Here is a 22,339-nt window from a genome sequence, read left to right as displayed (position 1 = left end):
TACATGCTGCTTAATTCTGGCAGCGTAAAGGAGCTTTGCTATTGGTCTTGTGCTGAGCAGTGCCCGCGCGCTGCGATCACAGTGATACTCTCCTCTACGACTGCAGCGCGCTAGACTGCTTATCCAGCACCTTACAGGGGGATAATTGCCAAGCGTACTTTTACGCTTGGCAATTATTCTGGGGAGTAATGGCGCCTCATCATGCGTCTATGACGCTTGGTGAGGCGTTAATGCGACCTCTGCGCTGCTTGTTCCACCGTGGGGAGGACGGTGGTCCTTAGTGACCTTCCCTTACGGTTCTGCCAGTCTGATTTTCACAATTGCAGAGCTCCTAATGAGCCTTTTAGAAATTGTGTGTTGTACCATTCAGTGAGACGAAATGGAGTTACTAATTCTACTATTTCTGCCCTTGTCATATGTGTTGTAATAAAGGTTTTCCATTTTCTAAAAAAAACTTTTGCCTGTTGTTCTTTGTCTCAGAGTTTCTAGGCGGTCTAGTCTTATTAGGTATTTCATTTGTATTATAACTTCCGTGATAGTAGGTATTGTCTGTTGAATCCAATGATTCATTATACACCTTTTTGCTACCAGTAGAAGAGCGTGTATATCAAGTTGTATGGTGTAATCGTCGTCTTTGTCCTCCCCTCCCTCTTCTACGTGTAAAATAAAAAGCAGCGGGTCCATGGGTAGGTTAACTTTCCATTTTGCCAGAATGTGTTCTTTGACTGATTGCCAGTAGTTTTGTGAATGGTCACATTGCCACAGACCATGCCACAAGTCAGTGTTCGGTTCTAAGCACTTCGGGCACGCTATCAGTCTGTCTGGTTTGGAGGGTGTTCTGGGTAAGTTAAAGCCATAGTAGGCATGGTGCAAGGTTCTAAAGTAGGTTTCCCTCCATTGCTCGCTCGCTACACACTTCCTGACTTTGGCCCAACCTTTTAACCTTCCCTCATAAACTTCTCCCTGGGAATTTTCTAACCCAGTACTTTCCTACCTGCTGTTGTGTCCCTTTTGAGCAATTGTCCTTTTATCGTTGTGAACAGGGAGGAGATGGCGCGCTTACTCTGTGCGGACCCTAAGAATGAGGTGAAGGTGGTTTCTGAGGCTTCTTTTGTCTCGTCAGCTAATCTTTCCCTAAGAAAGTGGTGTAATTGATGATATGTAAATGTGACACATCGGGTTAGTGAGTACTTGTCTTTTAGATCCTGTTCTGTCAACCATCTCGGTCCAGTCTCGTGAAGTAGGTCTCCTACTTTCTGAATTCCCCTTTCTTTCCAAGGTCTGTAGAGCACTCTTTCTGTACCCCGTGTGAATTCTCTATGCCTCCAAAGGGGCATGCGCTTAGAGAGAAGGAAGGGAAGGGAGTATAATTTTCGCACTTCTTTCCATGCTATCAGTGTATCTCTTAATACTATCGAGGCTTTTGCTATTGCGGGCCATCTATTGTACTTTGTGTGCATGAGCGCTATTAGGTCATAAGGGGTTGCTAGCTCTGCTTCTAGTTCTGTGTTGGAAAATTTGTTTGTGTTGTGGATCCAGTCTAGTACATGGCGGAAGAGACTCGCCAGATTATAACCGCGGATATTGGGTAGGTTGACACCCCCCTCGAATTTGTCCAGCATTAGTTTTTGGGCTTTTATCCGGGGTTTCATCCCCCTACAAATGAAGGTCTGAAATGCCCTCATCAATTTATTTACGTCTGTATGTTTTAGGAGCATGGGAATGGTTTGCAGTGGGTAAAGCAGCCTGGGGAATGGAATAATTTTTATTAGGTGACATCGCCCCAGAATTGTGAGGGGGAGTTGTTGCCAACGTGTTAATTCTGCTAGTATCTTTGATATGAGTGGTGGGTAATTTAGGGAGTATATTGTGTTTGGTGTTTTGCCCACCCGCACTCCCAGATAGGTGATGTGTGTATCCACCTACATGATATCCTTGTTGGCTATATGCCAATTAGGGCCACTGCAATGTGGGCAGAGATCAAGGGCTTCGCTCTTTGTGATGTTTATGTGCAAGCCCGCAAACTTTCCAAACTTCCCTATGTGGTCTAATATCCGCTGGAGATCTTGGGCCGGGTTGGAGAGAAACAGCAGTATGTCATCCATGGCTAGTTTGACCTCTTTATCTCCTACTCTTATACCCTTAAATAATTCTGTATCCTCTAGTGCTCTGACCAAAGGTTCCTTGGCTCATGCCCTTATGGAGTTTGAAGGTGTCAGACAAGCACACAGCATTTCATAGCACAGAGGGATCATGGAGTGTCTGCTTAGAGTCCCTGCCCACATACTGGAGTTTTGCACTGACCATCCTAGGGAGTTAAAATGGAAATAAAATGAGTAAAATTGCAAAGTAAGGGGTTAAAAATTATCTGTATTATGTAAACATCAGTGGGGGTGAAAATTTGAGACCTTGTTTTCATGGGTAAACCACTTTGATCTATGTGACCTGTTGATTCAATGAGAGGACAGAATATGGTGTGCGCATAGCTTTAGCCATCTGAGGACAAGTAAAGGAAGATAGTTCAGACTGCGGTCACACGTTTCGTTTGTTTGTGTTTAACGCATGCGTTTTCACACAGCGGAAGAGGAGATTTGCCTAATTAATTGTTGTCAACATGGCGTTTCCAAAGCCCATGCGTTAACACTTTAACGCACACATTTGTTAATGCTTTGTTAACACACGTGTTAACCCCTTAAGGACGCAGGGTTTTTCCGCTCATTTCTCGCTCTCCAATTTCAAAAATCCATAACTTTTTCATTTTTATGTGTACAGACCTGTGTGAGGGCTTATTTTGTGCGTAACTTTACTTTCCCTTAATGTTATTTATTTTAACATGCCGTGTACTGCGAAGCTGAAAAAAAATTCCAAATGTGGAAAAATTGAAAAAAAAAACACGTTCTTGTGGGCTCAGTTTTTTCGACTTTGACTGTGCACTCAAAATAACACCTCAGCTTTATTCTTTGGTTTGGTGCGATCGCGGTGATACCAAATTTATATAGGTTATTTTTGTGTTTTAATACATTTTCAAAAATTAAACGAATGTGTACAAAAAAGAAAAATAAATTTTGCCATCTTCTGATGCTAATAAGTTTTTCATACTTTGGGTTTCGGAGATGTGTGAGGTGTCATTTTTTGCGAAATGAGGCGACGTTTTCATTGCTACCATTTTGAGGTCTGTGCGACATTTTGATGATTTTTTATTTCATTTTTTATGTGGTGTAAAAGTCGCATTTCGGACATTTGGGTGCCATTTCCCGCCTCGGAGTTCACCGCCGGCCGTAAACGTTTTTATATTTTGATAGATCGGGCATTTTGGGACGCGGCGATACCTAATATGTTTGTGATTTTTACTGTTTATTATGTTTTATATCAGTTCTAGGGAAAGGGGGGTGATTTGAATTTTTAATATTTTATTAATTTTTTTTATTTTTTAAACTTTTTTTTTTTTTTCCCCCACTATTTCTTAGACCATCTAGGGTACATTAACCCTAGATGGTCAGATCGCTCCTACCATATACTGCAATACTTCTGTATTGTAATATATGGCATTTTCGCAGGTCATTCATTACAATGAGCCACTGGCTCATTGTAACGAATCTCCAGAAGCCATGTAGCCTTGTGTCAAAAGAAGACCCGAGGCTACCATGGCAACCGATCGCCGCACCCCGATGACGTTCGGGGGCGCGGCGATCGTAAGAAAGATGGCGACGCCCGCGCGCCGCCGTCTTTTAAATGCCGCCGGCGACTTTGCCGGCGGCAATGACATGGTTAATAGCCGCAATCGGTGCAAGCACCGACCGCGGTTATTAGCGGTGGGGGTTTTCTGCAAAATGCAAAAACCCCCACCTTTGTATGAAGAGGACTCAGCCCGTGAGCCCTCTTCACACACTCCTTATACCTCTGCGCAGAGCGCAAATTGTAGCCTCAGTTTCCTGTTCTTAGCTGAGAACTAGAGTGGCACCCAGTGTGGTCTTCTGCTGCTGTAGCCCACCTGCCTCAAAGTTCGACATACTGTGCGTTCAGAGATGCTCTTCTGCCTACCTTGGTTGTAACGGGTGGCGATTTGAGTCACTGTTGCCAGAGAAGAGCATCTCTGAACGCACAGTACGTCGAACTTTGAGGCAGACGGGGCTACAGCAGCAGAAGACCACACCGGGTGCCACTCCTTTCAGCTAAGAACAGGAAACTGAGGCTACAATTTGCACAAGCTCATCGAAATTGGACAGTAGAAGATTGGAAAAACGTTGCCTGGTCTGATGAGTCTCAATTTCTGCTGCGACATTCGAATGGTAGGGTCAGAATTTGGCGTCATCAACATGAAAGCATGGATCCATCCTGCCTTGTATCAACGGTTCAGACTGGTGGTGGTGGTGTCATGGTGTGGGGAATATTTTCTTGGCACTCTTTGGGCCCCTTGGTACCAAATGAGCATCGTTGCAACGCCACAGCCTACCTGAGTATTGTTGCTGACCATGTCCATCCCTTTATGACCACAATGTACCCAACATCTTCTGGCTACTTTCAGCAGGATAATGCGCCATGTCATAAAGCTGGAATCATCTCAGACTGGTTTCTTGAACATGACAATGAGTTCACTGTACTCAAATGGCCTCCACAGTCACCAGATCTCAATCCAATAGAACATCTTTTGGGATGTGGTGGAACGGGAGATTCGCATCATGGATGTGCAGCCGACAAATCTGCGGCAACTGTGTGATGCCATCATGTGCAGGAAGATCCAACGATCATGCACTCTTGCGATTCACTAAGGTCGTGCAATATCCTGCTTGGGTCGTTTCTCTGCTCTGGTCCGACGGAGTTCACCTTCTTCTTCCTGGTGCATACAAGTGCTCGGTCTTGCGACACAATTTGAAAGTTAAATCCCAAGTCAGAAACGGTCAGATCCTACGATGGCGGCACCCCCCCTCCCCTATTTCTGCTGCATGAAAGCCAGTGCAGTGGTGCCGAAATCTGATTTGCGTGTGAAACAATCCCCTGTTAAATACCTGCAAAACCAGTCCGACATAGGTGCGTCCGTGGACCCTTAGTAAATAAGCCCCATAATTTATAATTGTGTGGATTTGTGTGTTTTTTGGCTGAACTAGCGGAAGTGAAATCCTCTTGTAGCCTGGTGTGCGACTTCTCGCGCAGCTGTGCACATGCATTCATCTGCTCCTCTTAGCCGCGACAAAGCTCAACCTATTATTGATTATGATGGTAAAAGAATCTGAGTGCGGGAGGATGAGGCAAGTCTATTTCAAGAGCTCTTAATTCATGAGCAACTGTATTGGATTGCGGATTAAACTAATGTGCCATATGCTCAACACTTGCCAAGACAAACACCTGTAGATGTTTAAATATTTGTCCCTTCATCTGACACCAATGAAGATTCTACCTGATGAATAATAAATCTTCTATTTCCACCGAAGGAAATTTAGCAGAGCTTTAATAAAAATGTAAATTTTTTAGTAAAATTGTTTTGCTCATTTTTAAATTGCTTTAATGGAAATCCATCCGCTCTTTGTAAGACACGTTATTGGAAGCCTTGTTATTTGTAATGCCCCACTACTTCTGTGTAATGTGGGTCCATACTAGGCTTTCTTCTTCTCACAATAAACAGATCGTCCCTTCATACTTCTGCCTTATTACTTTGTCTATTGCTTGTTGAAGGAAACGAGTAGTGGAACCAGGGTGTATGAACAAATATATTGATATGTTTTGTACATTTGCTACATATTTGTATCATGTGAAGGTTAAACACATCATTATGTGTCGGCGTTAGAACCCAAGCCCCGAACAGTGAGTACATGTAGGCTGTTATGAACTCACTGCTCAGGTCCACTCCTTCTCTTGGGCGCTGCACTGCCCAGGGTCCAAATTGAATCAGTGTCCAGACACTGAGCAGTGCAGCAGCAAGGATCCTGGAGATTATATTGGTTTATTTTTATCTGATCTGGAGGTCTCCTGTATTGTAGTCAGTAAAGTACGTCTGCTCTGGGGGTCCCCAGTATTATTGTCTTCTCCAGGGTCTCCATTATTATTATCTGCTCTGGGGGTCTCCACCAGTATCTGCTCTGGGGGACTACGCTATTATTATCCAGTATTATGCATCTGCTCTAGGGGGGTTTCCAAAATTATTATCGTCTGGTTTGTGCAATGGATTTGTAGTTTATTCTGGTGCCTCTCAAGTTGTAGTAAAAATGGAGTGTTTGGTTCCTGGGGTGGCATTTTTGGTGTACTTGTGGTGCATCTAGGGTTCTGGTTACTAGTGCAGCCTCTTGAAGCTGAGCATCATGAAAATGCGGCCCTCAGACTCTTAAACGTTGCTCACCCCTGCTTTACAGGAATCCAATGTAAGGATCATTTACCTCATGAGCGGCTATTTTGCAGCAGTGAGCTGATTGTGCCTTTTTTATTGTTTCACTGTATGTGGAGTGTTTTTGTGTCTAAAAAGTTGTGTTCCACAATTGTCCCATTTTTTGGTGCAATCACGGACATTCAACTTTTTAGGTCTAATAACATGCCTCAGAGTGCTACTGTCCACTGCATAAGTTTATAAAGTTGCAATATATAGGCACAATGGGCTCTTTGCATCAAAATAGGTTCAGATAGATGCACATGATGAAAGAAAGAATTATGATAAATGACCCCCAATATGTACCAATACTGTGGGGGCGTGTATTAAACTGTCTTCAAAATACTGAAGTAATGCTGTACACCACATTTATTGAGGCTTAAATAGTTTAAACAGTTAAAAAAAGGATACATGTCCATCAAGTTTTAACCAAGGAGTCTAGATCAATTTTAGTCAACTTTCCGACTTGTTCAAAATAGGTGCAGCAAACTGGACCAACTAATTGGAGGTGCAAAGAATGACTCACCAGTTTTATACAGCCCCAGTTCAATCATCCGGCATCAGGCACAAAGATTAATCTGGCGCAGCAGAGACCTGTCTAGTTCTACTCTGCACTGGTCTAAAGGTCCACACTTTTAAAGTACCTCTACCATCAGATTTACTGACTGTAGACTGTCCAAACTTACTTGCTCGTTATTTACTCTCGAGGATGGCAACGTCTTTCTAATATCCAGGAACGTCCAGATTCATCTAAAAAAAAAAAAGCCACATCTAACTATTTATGCATGTCCCTACTCTGTTCAGCCTTGTTCCGCCCATCACTCTCACAGATAGCTGGTGACATATGCATAACGCCTGCGACTCATCTGCATATTTTTACAAAGCCTTTTTTTAGACCAATTCAGTTGTTCCTGGAGATAAGACGTTGCCATCCCTTGGAGTAAAGGACAAGCAAGTAAGTTTGGACAGTCTACAGTCAGTAAATGTGATGACAGATGTCCTTTAATACATCTTCCCCTGTGGGGTCGGTTTTTAATATCTGAAGATTCCATGAGGACTGGTTATGTCCACAAGACTGGAGCATAACAAATGTGGTACCAATAAACAAAAAAGGATTAAAAAGCGATCCTGGAGACTACAGACCTGTGAGTATAACTTCTACAGACTACAGACCTGTGAGTATAACTTGTGTTGAGGGGTTTGTTAGAGATTCTATCTTGGAGTATCTCACTGTATATAACCTTCTAACCTAGTATCAGCATGGGTTTATGAGAGATCGGTCCTGTCAGACTAATCTGATTGGCTTCTATGAGGAAGTAAGTTCCAGACTGGTTCTGGGGGACGCTGTGAATGTTGTATATCTGGACTTTTCAAAGGCATTTGACACTGTGCCGCCTAAAAGGCTGGTACATAAAATGAGACTGCTGAGATTGGGGAAAATCTGTGTATATGGGTAAGTAATAGAAAACAGAGGGTCGTCATTAATGGCACATTCTCAGATTGGGTTGACATACCAGTGAAGTTCCAGTCAGTATTGGGACCACTTCTTTTTAATATTTTTATTAATGACCTTGTAGTGGGTTTACACAGTCAAGTTTTAATATTTGCAGATGATACTAAGCTATGTAAAGTAATTAATACGAAGGTTGATAGTTTAGCATTACAGAGGGATTTGTGAAAGCTTGAGGAGTGGGCAGAGAAATGGTTGATGAGGTTTAATGTAGATAAATGTTAACTTATTCACTTGGGCCATGGAAACAAAAAGTATAATTATGTTCTAAACCGTTAATTAGGTGGTAAAACTGGAGCTGAAAAAGACTTGGGGGTATTGGTGGATGGTAAATTAGTGATTAGTAATTTTAGTGACCAGAGCCAGGTGGCTGCTGCAAAGCAAATAAAATTATGGTATGTATCAAGAGAGGGATAGATTCTCATGATAAGGACGTACTTTTTTCCTTATACAAAACACTGGTCAGACCACACATGGAATATTGTGTACAGTTTTGGGCACCAGTTTACAAAAAAGGACATAGGAGAATTGGAACGGGTGCAGAGGAGAACAACCAAGATTATTAGGGGAATGGGAGGACTAGAATACAATGACAGATTACAACATTTGGGATTATTCAGAAAAAAAGACAACTGGGGGAGACCTCATTACAATGTACAAATACCTGAACGGGCAGTACAAGGATGACTCTAAAGATCTTTTTATACCTAGGCCTGTGACCAGGACAAGGGGGCATCCTCTACGCCTAGAGAAGAGGCGATTCTACCATCAACATAGACAAAGGTTCTTTACTGCAAGACAGTGATGGCGAACCTTTTAGAGCCTGAGTGCCCAGACTTCAACCAAAAGCCACTTATTTATCGCAAAGTGCCAGGGCAGCAATTCAAGCAGTAATTTATTTCTCCTTGTTCTTTGACAACTGTTAGTCGTTCAGCCTCCTAAAGACACCAACGCAGTTGAAAGGAGGAGGGCAAATTGGTCTATCATTGTAGGAAGATTCTTTGAGTCCTGTCTGGTGAACTTCATGCTTGGGTGATGGCCTGGGTGCCTACAGAGAGGGCTCAGAGTGCCGCCTCTGGCACCAGTGCCATAGGTTCGCCACCCTTGCTGTAAGAGCAGTGAGACCATGGAACTCTCTGCCGCAGGAGGTTGTTATGGCGGACTCTATGTACATGTTCAGGAGACGCCTGGATGCTTTCTTGGGTTATGGGGAAAAAAAAATTTGTTCAGTTCTTAAAGGTTGGACTTTATGGACTTGCGCCTTTTTCCAGCCTTGTATACTAAGATACTATCAGGTAAGACACTGCAGAGTTAAACCCAGCGCAGAATGAGACTGTCTATCACTATGTCTGATGCTGGATGATAAATCTGGCGTAATTTTAGACTGTCTACTTCTACTTTGCACCTCCTTTTAGTTTGGTAGCTTACACCAGAAAGTTGCGCTAAATTCTGGCACATTAGCCTTATTTTTGGTGCACAGACTTTTTTCTTTGCAGGAAACTACGCCCCTTGTTGTATTCACCACAAAAGTGTCTGAATACTGTCTAAAACCCTTTTAGAAATGTGGCAAAGACATTTTTTGTGCAAATTACAACAGCGTTCTGATGTAAACAAATAGATAACTCTGCCCCACTCTCTTCTTCAGGCCATATGATGAACACTGTTTCAGGATGTTTGACTGATAGCCAGCCCCAGGTGTAAATCTTTTCTTAGATGTCTTTCTATAGTAATGTGCCTGTATTGCATTTCTATGCCTAGTGATTCCCTCCTTCCCCAATAACAGCATGAAGCACCATTTATTAATGGTTTTATCAACTTTATAGTGTCTCCACAACAAGATCTGCCGTAACTCGGGTGAAGACCATATTTAAGCTGTATGTAAATTACAACATGAAATTCCTTTTTATCTGGTTTCTAGTGTTACTTGTGTGAAAACGCATTGTAATCTAATCTTGAAGAAACATATCCATCTTCTAGGAGCCAGGGGCTTAATTGTCAGATGTGTTTATTCTTTATTCAGATATGCAAAAAAAGAAAAAAAAATCCCAAGAGGCAAAGGCCAATATCAACACAATTCTCTCCGAACTAAAATAGTTTCATTTTCCCCTGCAGCAGTACAGACATTTAGCTGTTGTGTTTTGATCAATACAGCCCATTAAGAATGCAGTGTAACAAACACAGTGCATGAAATATTAATTGCCTGCATTTAAGCTAGATAAATGCAGATTCATCTTTCACAATCGAAGCGCCACTGGTGATGTTATTCCGCCTAGATCTATAACAAAGAGATTTATATTGTAGACAGGATTGCTCGTCTCCAAACTTTGGGCTTTACTTCTATTTTTCTAGTTGAGCTGCAGATGGTGGTCATATACATTGAGCCATAAGATTTACAATCTACATAGTTGCCATTTAGCTTCAGAAATAATGTACTGAAATCTGAAGTTCTGATTCATTTAAGGGGTATTCCAACAAAGACAAGATTCTTAAATATACTTGGGGTAAAACTACAGCATTTCACAGATATAATTCCTACCTGTCTCTATCAGTCCTGCTGTTCACAAATTTGGTTGTCCCTGGATCTGACCATGAATAATCTGACTATGATCGGGCAGATTCATCTCAGGAATGGCTTCTTTTTTCTGTCTCCAGCCCCCCGCATTAAAAGACCAACTTCATGTCAGCAAGCAGCAGTGTGAAGAGACTTACTCTACTATCTATGGATAGTAGACAAGATAAGGTCTTTATCTGGGAGGGAGGCATATAACAGAGCTGACTCTGTGTGTGTTATAGTTGAGTTGGCAGAGCTGAGAGTGTCATTATGTTTTATATCCATCTCATGGATGTCATCATCTCTGATGTGTCATCTCTTTTTTTTCCTTCTGTCTCAGATACTAGTAGAATCTGAAGAAGCTAAATAAGTGTAAATAAACCCTATACTCTGATAATCGAAGCACATTGTCAGCACACAACATCTATCACAGTCCAAATGTGGCTGCTTAGAGAATTTTACACTGACCACCACTGAGTTATAGGAGCTAAAACAGCAATAAAACTGAGTAAAATTGTAAAGTATGGAGGTTAAAAATTATCTTTGTGTAAACGTCACTAGGAGAGTCAAATCTGAGAACTTTCTTTCATGGGAAAATCCCTTTAATTACCTACATTGTTGGTTAGTGTTAAATGGACACGTGCCAGGTCTTATTAGCTAGAGCATGTTATCTGCCTAATAGGAAACTTGTAATAAGGACAGATGTGATTTCCTAGATTCCTGCCTAAATTAGGAGGAGCGTGCCGCGCGTGATCTATCTCACTGCTGTAAATGCAGTACATGATTTTCTCTGTTACCATCACTTTCAGCGGGTCGCACTAATGACGATTGCAGATCTATATTGGTAATAGCTTCTCTATTAAATGGATTCTGTAAAATCCATTCAGTCCTTGAGTCTGCTGATGATGTGAGTGCCCAGCCAGTTCTCAGATGTGTAGTCAAGGAGAGGACGAACCATCGTGTATAGTGCGACAAGGCTGTAAAGTAAGTGTAGATATAGGGGGAAATAGACAGTATTTAATATTCACTGCGACATACTGCAGTGCTTGTACTGTAATTACCATCAATTACCATTAATCATCATTAATCAATTTTATCTTACTTTGAATCAATTATGAAAAGTTTATGGACTGTAATTATGTGCAAAAGGCTCTCCACAGCCACCTACTGGCCCCAGTGGTGTATGACACAATTAAGGAAAGTCAGTTACAAGGTAGTTGTATTAGAATAATTACAAAACCTTTTTAGATCATCTAGCAACATATTGTGCTGCAATATATTGTTGTGTGTTGGTTATTGGGATATTAGGTCATCTGTTTAGGTCAGTTATATGTTCTTGCCCTTTATGATTCGGACCCGAGCTTGATTTAAAAAACTGTATTGGAACCCTGAGTTGATGGCCTGTGCTATATGTCTCTTGAAGTATAGGATAGAGCTAACAAATTCTCTGCCAGAAAACCCTGCAGCAGAGTTTGAACAGAATTTGATACAGACTTTTCAGAAATATCCTTTGAATTGGTGTTACAGGATTGGCAGCCCCATGTGCCCCACATTATACAAACATTGTTTATGGGATGAAGGATGAGGACTAATTCATTATTTAGCCTCCTCTTGGTCAGATGTACACATCATTGTTATTTACTGAAAATAATTATTCTCTTCTTTCTCATTGTTTTATATTTTGAACATTTTACAAGAAGATGGTGAAAACTGTATAAAGTTTCTGCCATTTGCACGCAGCAGTGTGGGAGGTCGGTATAGCTAACCTTGTTTTTTCCTAGAAGATATCTTAAACACCATGAAGCCATGAAAGCAAAATGTCAGCCAAAGCGTGGACTCCTCACCTTGTTGCTTCTTTATGAAAATAAATATTGCCAAGTACTTATTAAAGGAAATCAGCCACTTGAAAAAACAAAAAAAGGCTCAAAATACTCACCTTCGCTCTTATTCATCTTGATTCCGGCGCTAGTCTTGACAAACCAGGTTCATCTAGAGCAGTGATGGCAAACCTTTTGGGGACTGAGTGCCGAAACTACAAGCAAAAGCCACATATTTTTCACAAAGTGCCAAATGCCAATTTAAAGTAACAGGCTTCAAACATATACAGTAAAAAAGAAGAAATTCTGATTATCATTATTGTAGTTTCCATCTAAGGTCCCTTAACAGGATCAATCACAGGTCTAGAGAAGGGTCTACAATGATAATCCAGCTATGCCAGCAGCTCCTTGCTTCTCCTGCACTTCTAGTCACTTTAAAATAGCGCTGAATGTGGCATGTACTGGCTACCAGTGACTGCAGAAGAAGGTATTAAGTCCTAAATGGTGACCTGGGTGATGGCCTGGGTGCCCACAGAGAGGGCTCCAAGTGCCACCTCTGGCACCCGTGCCATAGGTTCGCCACTGCTGATCTGGAGGTTACGCGAGGCCACCCCCCTCTTCATGGGTGAGGGTGTGAATAATTAGCAACTCAGAGCGCCGGACATCTTCTCCCCGCTCCCCCGCTCTCCGTGCTGCTAATTATAACTTTCTTTTCTAAAGGAACCTGGCATGTAAAGACTAGCGCCGGGAGGTGAGTATAGGAGTGGAGGTGAGTATTTCTAGCCTTTTTTTGTTGTTTTTTTAATAGCGTGATTTCATTTAATGCATGCCAGGCAATTCCTACTAGAGTTTATGCTACAGTTCTTTTTTTATTCACGAAACTGTCAGTGAACTTTTAGTCATGCCAGGTGTTGGGGAAATAAATGTAACATTTTCTTACACCATGCCATACATTTGTCATAGGAAGTGCATATCTAATGCTCCATGCGATAAATAGATGACATGGTGAAACCTGCTGCATTTCCTGTTACATCAAGTTGCACAGAATTGAGAAGGAAGAGTTGAGAAGCTGTGTATATACCTATTCTAAATAGAGGTCCCTATTATTGTGTATCCCCTGATATCTGGCATCGGAATCCTGGTTCTGTTGCATAGGTTTTTACAGAACAGGAAGTTTCAGCCCGGTGTAAGGTTCAAAGGAATTTAAAGAGAACCCGTCATGCAAAATAACCCCCCTAAACTAAATATATTTTCATAAACTGCCATTAGAGAGCATTGCCTCTATCCCTTCATTGTCCCTCTACATGCCTGTAAACCTAAGCAATGAGGTCCTAAAGCTGTATGCAAATGACCTATGAAATGTCCAATGAAGCATTAGCATATTCAAGCTGTCCACTCTATTCATGAGTGGGAGGCACAGCCACACCCCCAGTGCTTGACTGACAGCCTGTATAATGGTGTGAGGCTGTATAATGATGTGCTTGCTGGTGCTGGTGGCCACGCCCCCTGCAGCCTGTGTGTGTATATGTGTGTGTGTTTAGGAGAGATACAGCAGCTCCAGGCAGCCATGTTACAGCAGAACATGTCAGATTCATGTGTAGCTGATGTCTGTGTCTCTCACCTGTGTATTAGGAGGATGCAGCATGTCAGCAGATGACATACACACACTAGCAATGCTTTACTATACATTACACACAGACATGAGCAGGGGGAGGAGAGGGGAGGGGTAACAGGGGTGACATCACTGCCTCTGACCATGTGACCAGCCACATTTACATGATAAAGAATAGATGATTTTACAATGAATAATGTATGAAATAACTAGATAAAGGCTGGGATGGGATCCTTGTGAGCTGCTCCAACAGGTAGTAGTGACAGGACAAGTGACACAGACTTGATGACAGGTGTCCTTTAAATTAGCCTAATAAACCACTATCAGTATATTGGCAAATACCTTCTAGTTTTTGTTTCTTTCATGGTCCAGTATGATGGTATTGTCTAAAAAATCAATTTTGAGGTGCAATATAATTTGTATGAAGTCAAAGAGGAGGAGAGTTGAACACTGAAGTCAAGCTGGGGAGCTCTGAACGCCTCCTCCTCGATTGACATCCTGCATCACACTTAAGGAGATGCAGGTTATGTCTCTGAATGCAGAACCCTCAATTACAGTAATGGGTACTTTCTGAGAAAGAGAGAGCATGACTTCAGTGTTACAATCTCCACTTCCTTTATTCTGGAAGGGTTTCAGTTGTTTAGCAACATACTAGTAGTGGTTTATTAGGTCAATTTTTGCTTACAGGTTCCCTTTTAAGGATATTTACCATCAGATTGCCTGATGGTAGATGTGTATTACTCACCTCCCCGTCCCGTTCCCAGTAGCATGGGTCTTTATAACTTGGAAGGCCATAATTTCGTCATAATAAAAGTTTCTAAAATATTCAAATCAGCCTGAGGTTCACTGCAGCAATCTAATTTATTCACACAATGGTTTCTCTTGGCAACAGCTTGCGAGTGTTCAGAGAGATGACGTCACAGACTGTCTCTGCAAATCTCGTGCACCTCTCCACTGCGCAAGGAAATCTTGAGATGTAGAGTTAGCCAGCTTCGTGGGCAGAGGCACCAAAGCGTAAATAAATTAGATTTCGTCAGTGCATGGAGGTACTGACATGAAATTTTTTATAAACTTTTATTTTGACAAAATGCGCAAGTTATAATGAAAGAAGATCCGTTCTACCGAGGGTGGGGAGGCGAGTAAGACAAATCTACCATCAGGTGATCTGATGGTAATGTCCTTCAATGCGCACAGTGAAAGCATAATTTTCATAAAAATTTTTTTTTTTTTGTCTTTAAACAAGTCTTTACTTTTATGTTTTATTTAAAAACTTGGTAATTTTGTGATTACACACTCCCTATAATTTCTGCATACCAACTAGCCATATTATAACTAGATCAGTGTATGATAAATCAACATCTCGAGGATCCATATTCATTGAGCTCCCTTTTATGATAAAAGGGCCGAGCACTTATTGTCTCCACACTTCCTGCAGTTAATGTGCACAGCCATCTATAGACCATTGTCAGAGGGAGCTCTTATGTGCATGCATTACCAGCACAGTAATGGGGGAGAAGGCATGCCATATCATGGACACATTTGGAAAGATTGATGGAAGGCTGGCATCAGCGTTAACTTCAGTTGTTACACAGGCTGGAAAGAAGACTGCTTTGTATTGGCTTTTCCTTTGATTTGTGAAAAGGTTGCAGTATAAAAGAAGTTATCACTTCCAGTAGACAAAGGTGGCATTAGCTGTATGGAGCGCAGCATTAAGAATAGCAAACAGCAGTTATTCTCTTTACAAGTCCTAAAGCTCCCTATATACACAATGGTTCCCTTTCAGAAATATTTACTGAGTCAGTGGTGGTAGCGGCGGCGGATGCGGAGAGCTGACCTTACATAAATTGCTAATATTTGTTATTCTCATACTTGAGAGGATTATATGTTACTTTTAGGGGCTTTCCAAGATCAGCACACTCATCTTCTGATGGCATGAAGCAGCCTACATTTCATTTTCTCTCACTGAAAGCATCATATTAAAACATAAATGACCATGCTAGTGGAGGTTCCTGCTGTTACTGTTCTGTTGGGCTTTTTGGTGATGGTACAAATGCCACTTCTCTTTCATTGAACTATATAACTAGTTAATTAAATAAACAATAATGAAAATAAATGGCTTAATAGACATAAAATAATCGGATATGCTGGTAAGCAAAAAGTGTTGGCCTCTCTAAAAGACTTTGCAAAGATCTGCAGCATATCATTAGAAATGTGGCAATTTCAGGTGGCCATCTTCCATCATTGTTCTAGCCACGACCATGTGAACTAAATACACAACTCATTTATGATGTTGATAGTTTAGGTTATACGGATACCGAAGGAGCACAGTGGTCTTGTATGTATGAAAAAATGTCCTACAATAAATATATGCAGTCCCCTACTTAAGGACACCCGACTTACAAACGACCCCTAGTTACAGATGGACCCCTCAGCCCACTGTGACCTCTGGTGAATCTTTTTGGAATCTTTACTTTACCCAGACTGCAATGATCATCTGTAAGGTGTCTGTTATAAAGTTTTACTAATAATCCTTGGTCCCATTACAGCAAAAAATGTTGAAAATTACATTGTCACTCTGACAAAAAAATTTTTTGTCAAGAGCTACAGTTGTAAAATATACAGTTCCGACTTACATATAAATTCAACTTAAGTACAAACCCATCGGGTATGTTCCCTGGGGACTGCCTGTACATATAGTAACTTTTGTGTTGGCTTTGTTTGTAGTTATCCACTTTTCACATTAAAGCCTTTGTTCTCTAAATAAAGAAATGGGTTCTTAAGATTAATCTTTGTCAATAAATTAGGTTTCTTGTAAGCTCCTGCCTTCCAAAAATATAATTATCCTTCATGTGACAGCCCTGGAAATTGTACATGGCTGCTAATAGCTTAAGCGGTTGGTACATTTGACAGTTTGTAGGATGAGTTGTATGCAGGGTCACAACATAGAAACCATTAATCCCGAGTTACCTCATTTATTCTACGTTCTGACTTGTAATGGAGGAGAAATTAGAGCTTCCTGCCAATGAAACTTGTAATAATAGGACATTGTTGGAACGGTTCCTATTCCTGATTGCCAATCAAAGGAAAGAGCTTTGGAGAAGAGCAGTAAATAGACAACGAGGAGTCTTGGCAAGTTCTCCAATCATCACATTTAAGATGGGTCAGAAGCCTTCAGAAGATACACATCGGGCTGTATTTAATGCCAAGACCATTTTCTAGAAGTTATTCTCCTACCCTGGGTCGTCTCGTTTCTTTACGTTGTTTGAATCAAATTTTTCATCATGTTCCTGTTATGCAGGGGCGTAACTTGAGGGGATGCAGAGGGCGCGGCTGCTAATCAGCCCAAGAACCCTGGGGGGGTTCACCTAGTGTACCTTTCCTAGAAAACTAATGCTCTAAACAATACATTAAAATTGGCGGCCTGGTACACACTTTGCACTGGAGCTCGACCGCTTCAAGTTACACCACTGCTGTTATGGCATACCATTTAAGCCTCACGACCCATCAAGTCCTCAGCTCAGTTCACCTAAACTCACATTATCATCTGAACATTTGTACCTTTTGTGTTGTTGGATAAAGGTGTTCAGGACTAGGCAGGAAAAAATGCAGTCATCCTACAGATGAAGATAGCATCTGGCTTTATTGGTTGTACAACCCATTTTGGCCTAGTACGCAGACCTTCATCAGGTTCAATGATTTGTAATGATGTGACTTGTGATCTCACTGTACTATTCTCATAGATGCTTTGAGTACTTGTCACTAGAGCTGCAGTTGGACGTCTGTTCATGGGATCTACAGAAAAGGCTGTCATCACACCAATCTTGTTCCCTGGAACAGCCACCTGTTTTTACACCTATTTAGAAGCCACCTTATCATCTATAAGGATGGGTTGGCTAGATTCTACGGGCGCTGACCACCGACTGAGAGTATCAGCGAATGTATCACTGGTTACAAATCCAAATAATTTATTGATAAAACCAGAATGGTAAAACAAAAGTACAGGAATGTATAGTATATCCTCCTAACGCGTTTCGGGTCGGACGACCCTTTCTCAAAGATAGGAATGCTGTAATGGTAAGTATACAGGTATTTAAACAGGAAATCACATGTCTAGGACAGCTGGACAATTAGTGACAATCAGCGCCCGTAGAATCTAGCCAACCCATCCTTATATATTGTATACCGCTGACTCCGCTTCTTGGAATTGGCGTCTTCGTTTTTGGGCTAGAGGAGCAGCAGACCGGGACCGCGTCCATTCCCTTGCTACCCTGTTGAAGGGCTTGATGCATACTAGCCAAGGTGGCTAATGGTGAGCACCCAATTTGGGACTTTCTTTACATTCACTAATTGCCTTACGATATCACCCGAGGCGCCGCCCTCCGTTGTCTCTGTTTTTTGTCTTTATTTTTTACCTTATCATCTAGGAAGCCTTGATGGAAGGTCTACATGTTTTCCCTCTCCTCTTCCTGTATGATGTGTTTCTGAAAATGATAAACAATAAGTAAAGCTTCTTCTAATATTTTTGCGAAACTTATTTAATCATCAGTCTTATTGATAAAGCGTAATGGTTTCATACAGGAACCTAGCATCTGCAGCCATTTTATGGTCAGAATTGTCTGGCTGATGTGGTAAAGGACAGTAGGCTTCGCCTTACATATCAATAAAGCGGTGCAGAACTTTTAGTAGATATACATTGGTAAATTACCTAATATCCTGCCCTCCAAACTTACACGCACATTACAAAAAACATGAGGTAAAGTGGCCAACCCCTTTTAAGTAATGCAGTGTATTGACTCACTATTGTACTTTTAGACAATGTGGACATACTGCACCCCTTAAAGTAGAATTATGTAAAGTCTCCCAGAGCGAATAAATATATACCCCCTGTTATTTCCTGGGCTTGTTACCTAGTTGTATCCGGCACATGATCACTGCAGTAGAAAAATATGTCATTAAGGGAGATGGGGAGCACTTCAGCACTGGGATAGAAAGCTGTGCTGCTTTTCTTCTTTTAACACGTTTACTATTGGGCGGTTTTTGCTTGGCCCTAAAATATCCTGTTTTTCCCATAGTCCTATAAGCTTTTAATTGTTATAACTGCCTTGTTTGTGTGTTGGAGTTACAATAAATGCTACGAATGACTTATGAAGGATGTTCAGTGCTAGCAAGGCTTGAAATTCGTAAGTATGCTTGGAGTGGTGTCTTGCCCTATGTTTTATGGCTGTATGATGTCTGACAGTAATCTCATTTAAGGTTTTCCCAAAAGTGTAAACCGTGCATTAAGCAGCATAACAAATACCTTGAATCAATAAAAGGCCACCACTTTTCCCTTGGAAGCTAATCCCGGAAAATTCTTTTGGCTCTGCTGGAGTTGCCGGAGCCATTTTTGTTGATGCTCATCAATATCGCGTTCGAGGGCCTAAAGAGATAGGAAATGGATATGGGAGCATATGAAAATACAATGAGCGCTAGGCATAAGCAGACAGGATGTCAAGGGACTGAAATGGGTATTGACTGTGGAATGAGAAAGCTCATTTGATTTATTACATGTCAAGAGTGTTGATATTTGTGGATCTTGGCTAATATCACCCCTGGCATTGTGTATAATGATACTGTTCTGCTCCTTGCCTTCCATGCAATCCAGAATTTTGTAAGCTTGAGGAATTGTAGTCAATCGTTTCCCTCTACAAGAGGTAATTGTCTGTCTAGAAAAGATTTAGAAATATTTCATGAACTTGCATCATTTTAAATCACATGACTCCATTAAGTGCTGTATCAAGGTTGGTTGTATAGAGCTAGACATACAACAGACTTGCAAGCGAAACATGTGATTTCTTCGCTCAATCCCTTAGTTTGGTTAAACCCGGCAGAGATATGAGTCAATAAACACACAAAACAAAAAATGCCTGTACATCTTATTATCGACATATAGAAGAGTGAAGCCGGGATTTAAATATTCACGTTCACATGTGTTTACATTTAATATAAAATAGTGCGAAAAAAAAATATGCTTCACATTTTTATACATTGCATCTGGTTTTGTCTTCCCCAGGAAATATGAGTCTCACCCAGTATGTGCTGACCTGCAGGCCCAAATTCTCCAATGCTATCAGCAGAACCCACAACAGACTTTGAGCTGCTCTGTTTTGGCAAGACAATACCTACAGTGTGTCAACAGCGCCAAACAGGTGAGATGAAGTGAACTGCACATTTTGGGTCCATGGTATCATGCTAAGTGGAGTCACTGTGCCTTAGGCATTAGACTGCAGTAGAGCACCCTGTGGTGCATGCCCCATGTAAGCCAAGGCACAGGGCTTCTTTTTACCATCTCTGGTTTTTACTATTATTTCAGACCGAGCTAGGCTATACATTCCTTTAGTGACCAACGCATAGTTCCATAGTATAAGCTTTTGTATACATTGACACTTAAGGGAAATCTACCTCCAGGATGAAGGATTATAAACCAAGCACACTTACATACTGGTGTGTGCCCCTCTGACAGGATCTGCTCTTCTTTTAGCTTTTAAAAAAGGCTTTAAAAATTGAGTGCAGAGCCCCTCAGGCTCATTTGCATGATTTTAAAGCCTTTTTTTAAAAGCTAAAAGAAGAGAGTGGCAAACACCAGTATGTAAGTGTGCTTGGTTTACAGTCCTTGGGTGGTAGATATTCTTTAAGGCTGGTGAAATAACATTTTTTATAAGGTCCCCCCTATCTTGTCTTCTGCATTTGGAATCATTTCTACAACCATAAGACATGATTTTCCTTAGTTTTCCTTGGCAATATATCCACTGTTAGGTTCGTGAGTATTCTCTCATCTTTTGGATTTCTATCCTAAAGCTCTGCTTAGTTTTGTTGGATTTACTTGTTTGTTTCCCCGATTATCTCTGAATATGCATAATGTGCTTAAAGAATTCCATAAAGAATGTAAATAGACTGTTTTGCAAATAAGGAAATCTTAATGACTGCGGATCTAGATTATAGGCCTTTACGCTGTTTTATTCAATGCCAGACACTGAAATGGGCAAGGAAGCAATGGTAGAAGTAATGAGCCATCCTGCTGTTCTGTAGCGCAGAAGACCATGTACTGCAGACAGCACCAGCACTGCCGTTTCTGCTCTGTGTGACACAGCAGTGTCTGGTTGCTCCTAACTGATGTGTTTGAAGTGATAATATGTTTTCAGATAGACGACAACACGTATCAGACTGTAACGTCACATTTAGCGTGTTTTTCTGTGTAATAGCATGCTGAGCTTACTGTAGTGACAAGAGGATGTGCATTTTCATAGAAAACGGAACAAAACGCTAGGAATATATGTTATAATATTGAAAGAGATCATCGCAGGAAAGAGAAATTAACCCAAAAGCAAAACATAAAGTGCTACATTCATTTAGTACTTCTCCAGAAATAATATTTTGTATATTATTTAAGGAAGGAAGCTTCCTGCTATATTGTATGCATAACAGGTTTTATGCCACTGTACAAAACTGGCACCTACAGCACAGGGTGTGCGTAATTAAAGTATTAATATAAATATATTACCATTTATATATTACAGAGAGACTATTTGAGCCCATTGGTGACTTTGACCATTTCCGAGAAACATGTATTGTATAGGAACAGCTTCTGCATGTATGAGGCCGTGTTACAAACAGACCATGTGCATATAAATTTGGACACACACCTCTCATGAAGTTTAGGGTTTTTTCCTGGATAAAGTATTGTTTTAGTATTGTGATACTAAATTAAATATCAATGTACAATTCCAAATGTGCAATTCTGGCATTGGTCAAACCCTAGTTTATTGTCACTTGCTTTTTCCTTCTATTTCTACAGAGCATGCTTGGAAGAGGTGGATAAGACCATTCACACTACTCCAGCTGCAATTAGTGTTGCAGGAGCATCCGAACATTGTTTAATATGAAGAGAGAAGCAGACCTCGGCCTTAGCAGAGTCCCACTGACAGTACATATTCTCTGCACAAAGCAATCTACCGGAATTTCCTTTATTTTCTATAGCTGCCCATTGTTCCTCGCCACCTTCCTTCACTCTATCTGTATGATCGTATTGACATTCTTTCACCTCTTTCTTTAAATTGTGTTTCTGATGTCTCCTTTAACAGATTGCAGATTATATTATCATGACTTATTGTATTGGACATTTACCTATTGGCAAGTCCTGATTCCTAATAAATATATATTTTCCAAATTATGTTTTGCACCAATGTTTTTTTTCATGTACAAACTCGTAAATTATATTTGGTGAAATTAGTGCTACCTTCAGCACTAAATTTACAGTGGCAGTGGCCACATAATTCTTCAATGTTCTTCCACGTAGCTTACCTATAAGGCAGTGGTCCCTAACCTTTTTTGCACCAGGTGCAAGTTGCATATGAGACAATTTTTCCAGGCATCATTGGGAAAGTAGAGGAGGAGGTGGTGTCAGGCCAATACAATAAGATCATATGTATTAATTATTACATTCAAGTGAATTACT

At 41.0% G+C, this 22,339-nt stretch overlaps 1 protein-coding gene across 2 annotated transcripts in view; it reads left to right on the top strand.

The window, feature by feature from the left end:
• Positions 1 to 22,054, top strand: part of CHCHD3 (coiled-coil-helix-coiled-coil-helix domain containing 3) — a 99,943-nt gene extending 77,889 nt beyond the window's left edge. For both annotated transcript variants that reach the window (XM_072147477.1, XM_072147476.1), the window contains 2 exons: positions 19,898 to 20,033; positions 21,680 to 22,054. In XM_072147477.1, the coding sequence (XP_072003578.1) occupies positions 19,898 to 20,033; positions 21,680 to 21,703 (160 nt within the window). In that variant the 3' untranslated portion in view covers positions 21,704 to 22,054. The remainder of the gene's footprint in view (positions 1 to 19,897; positions 20,034 to 21,679) is intronic.
• Positions 22,055 to 22,339: the final 285 nt, after the last annotated feature.

The sequence above is a fragment of the Engystomops pustulosus genome, chromosome 4, assembly GCF_040894005.1.
Source record: "Engystomops pustulosus chromosome 4, aEngPut4.maternal, whole genome shotgun sequence".
Lineage (NCBI taxonomy): Eukaryota > Metazoa > Chordata > Amphibia > Anura > Leptodactylidae > Engystomops > Engystomops pustulosus.
Note: the sequence above shows the minus strand (reverse complement) of the source record. Positions and strands in the feature narration are given on the sequence as shown.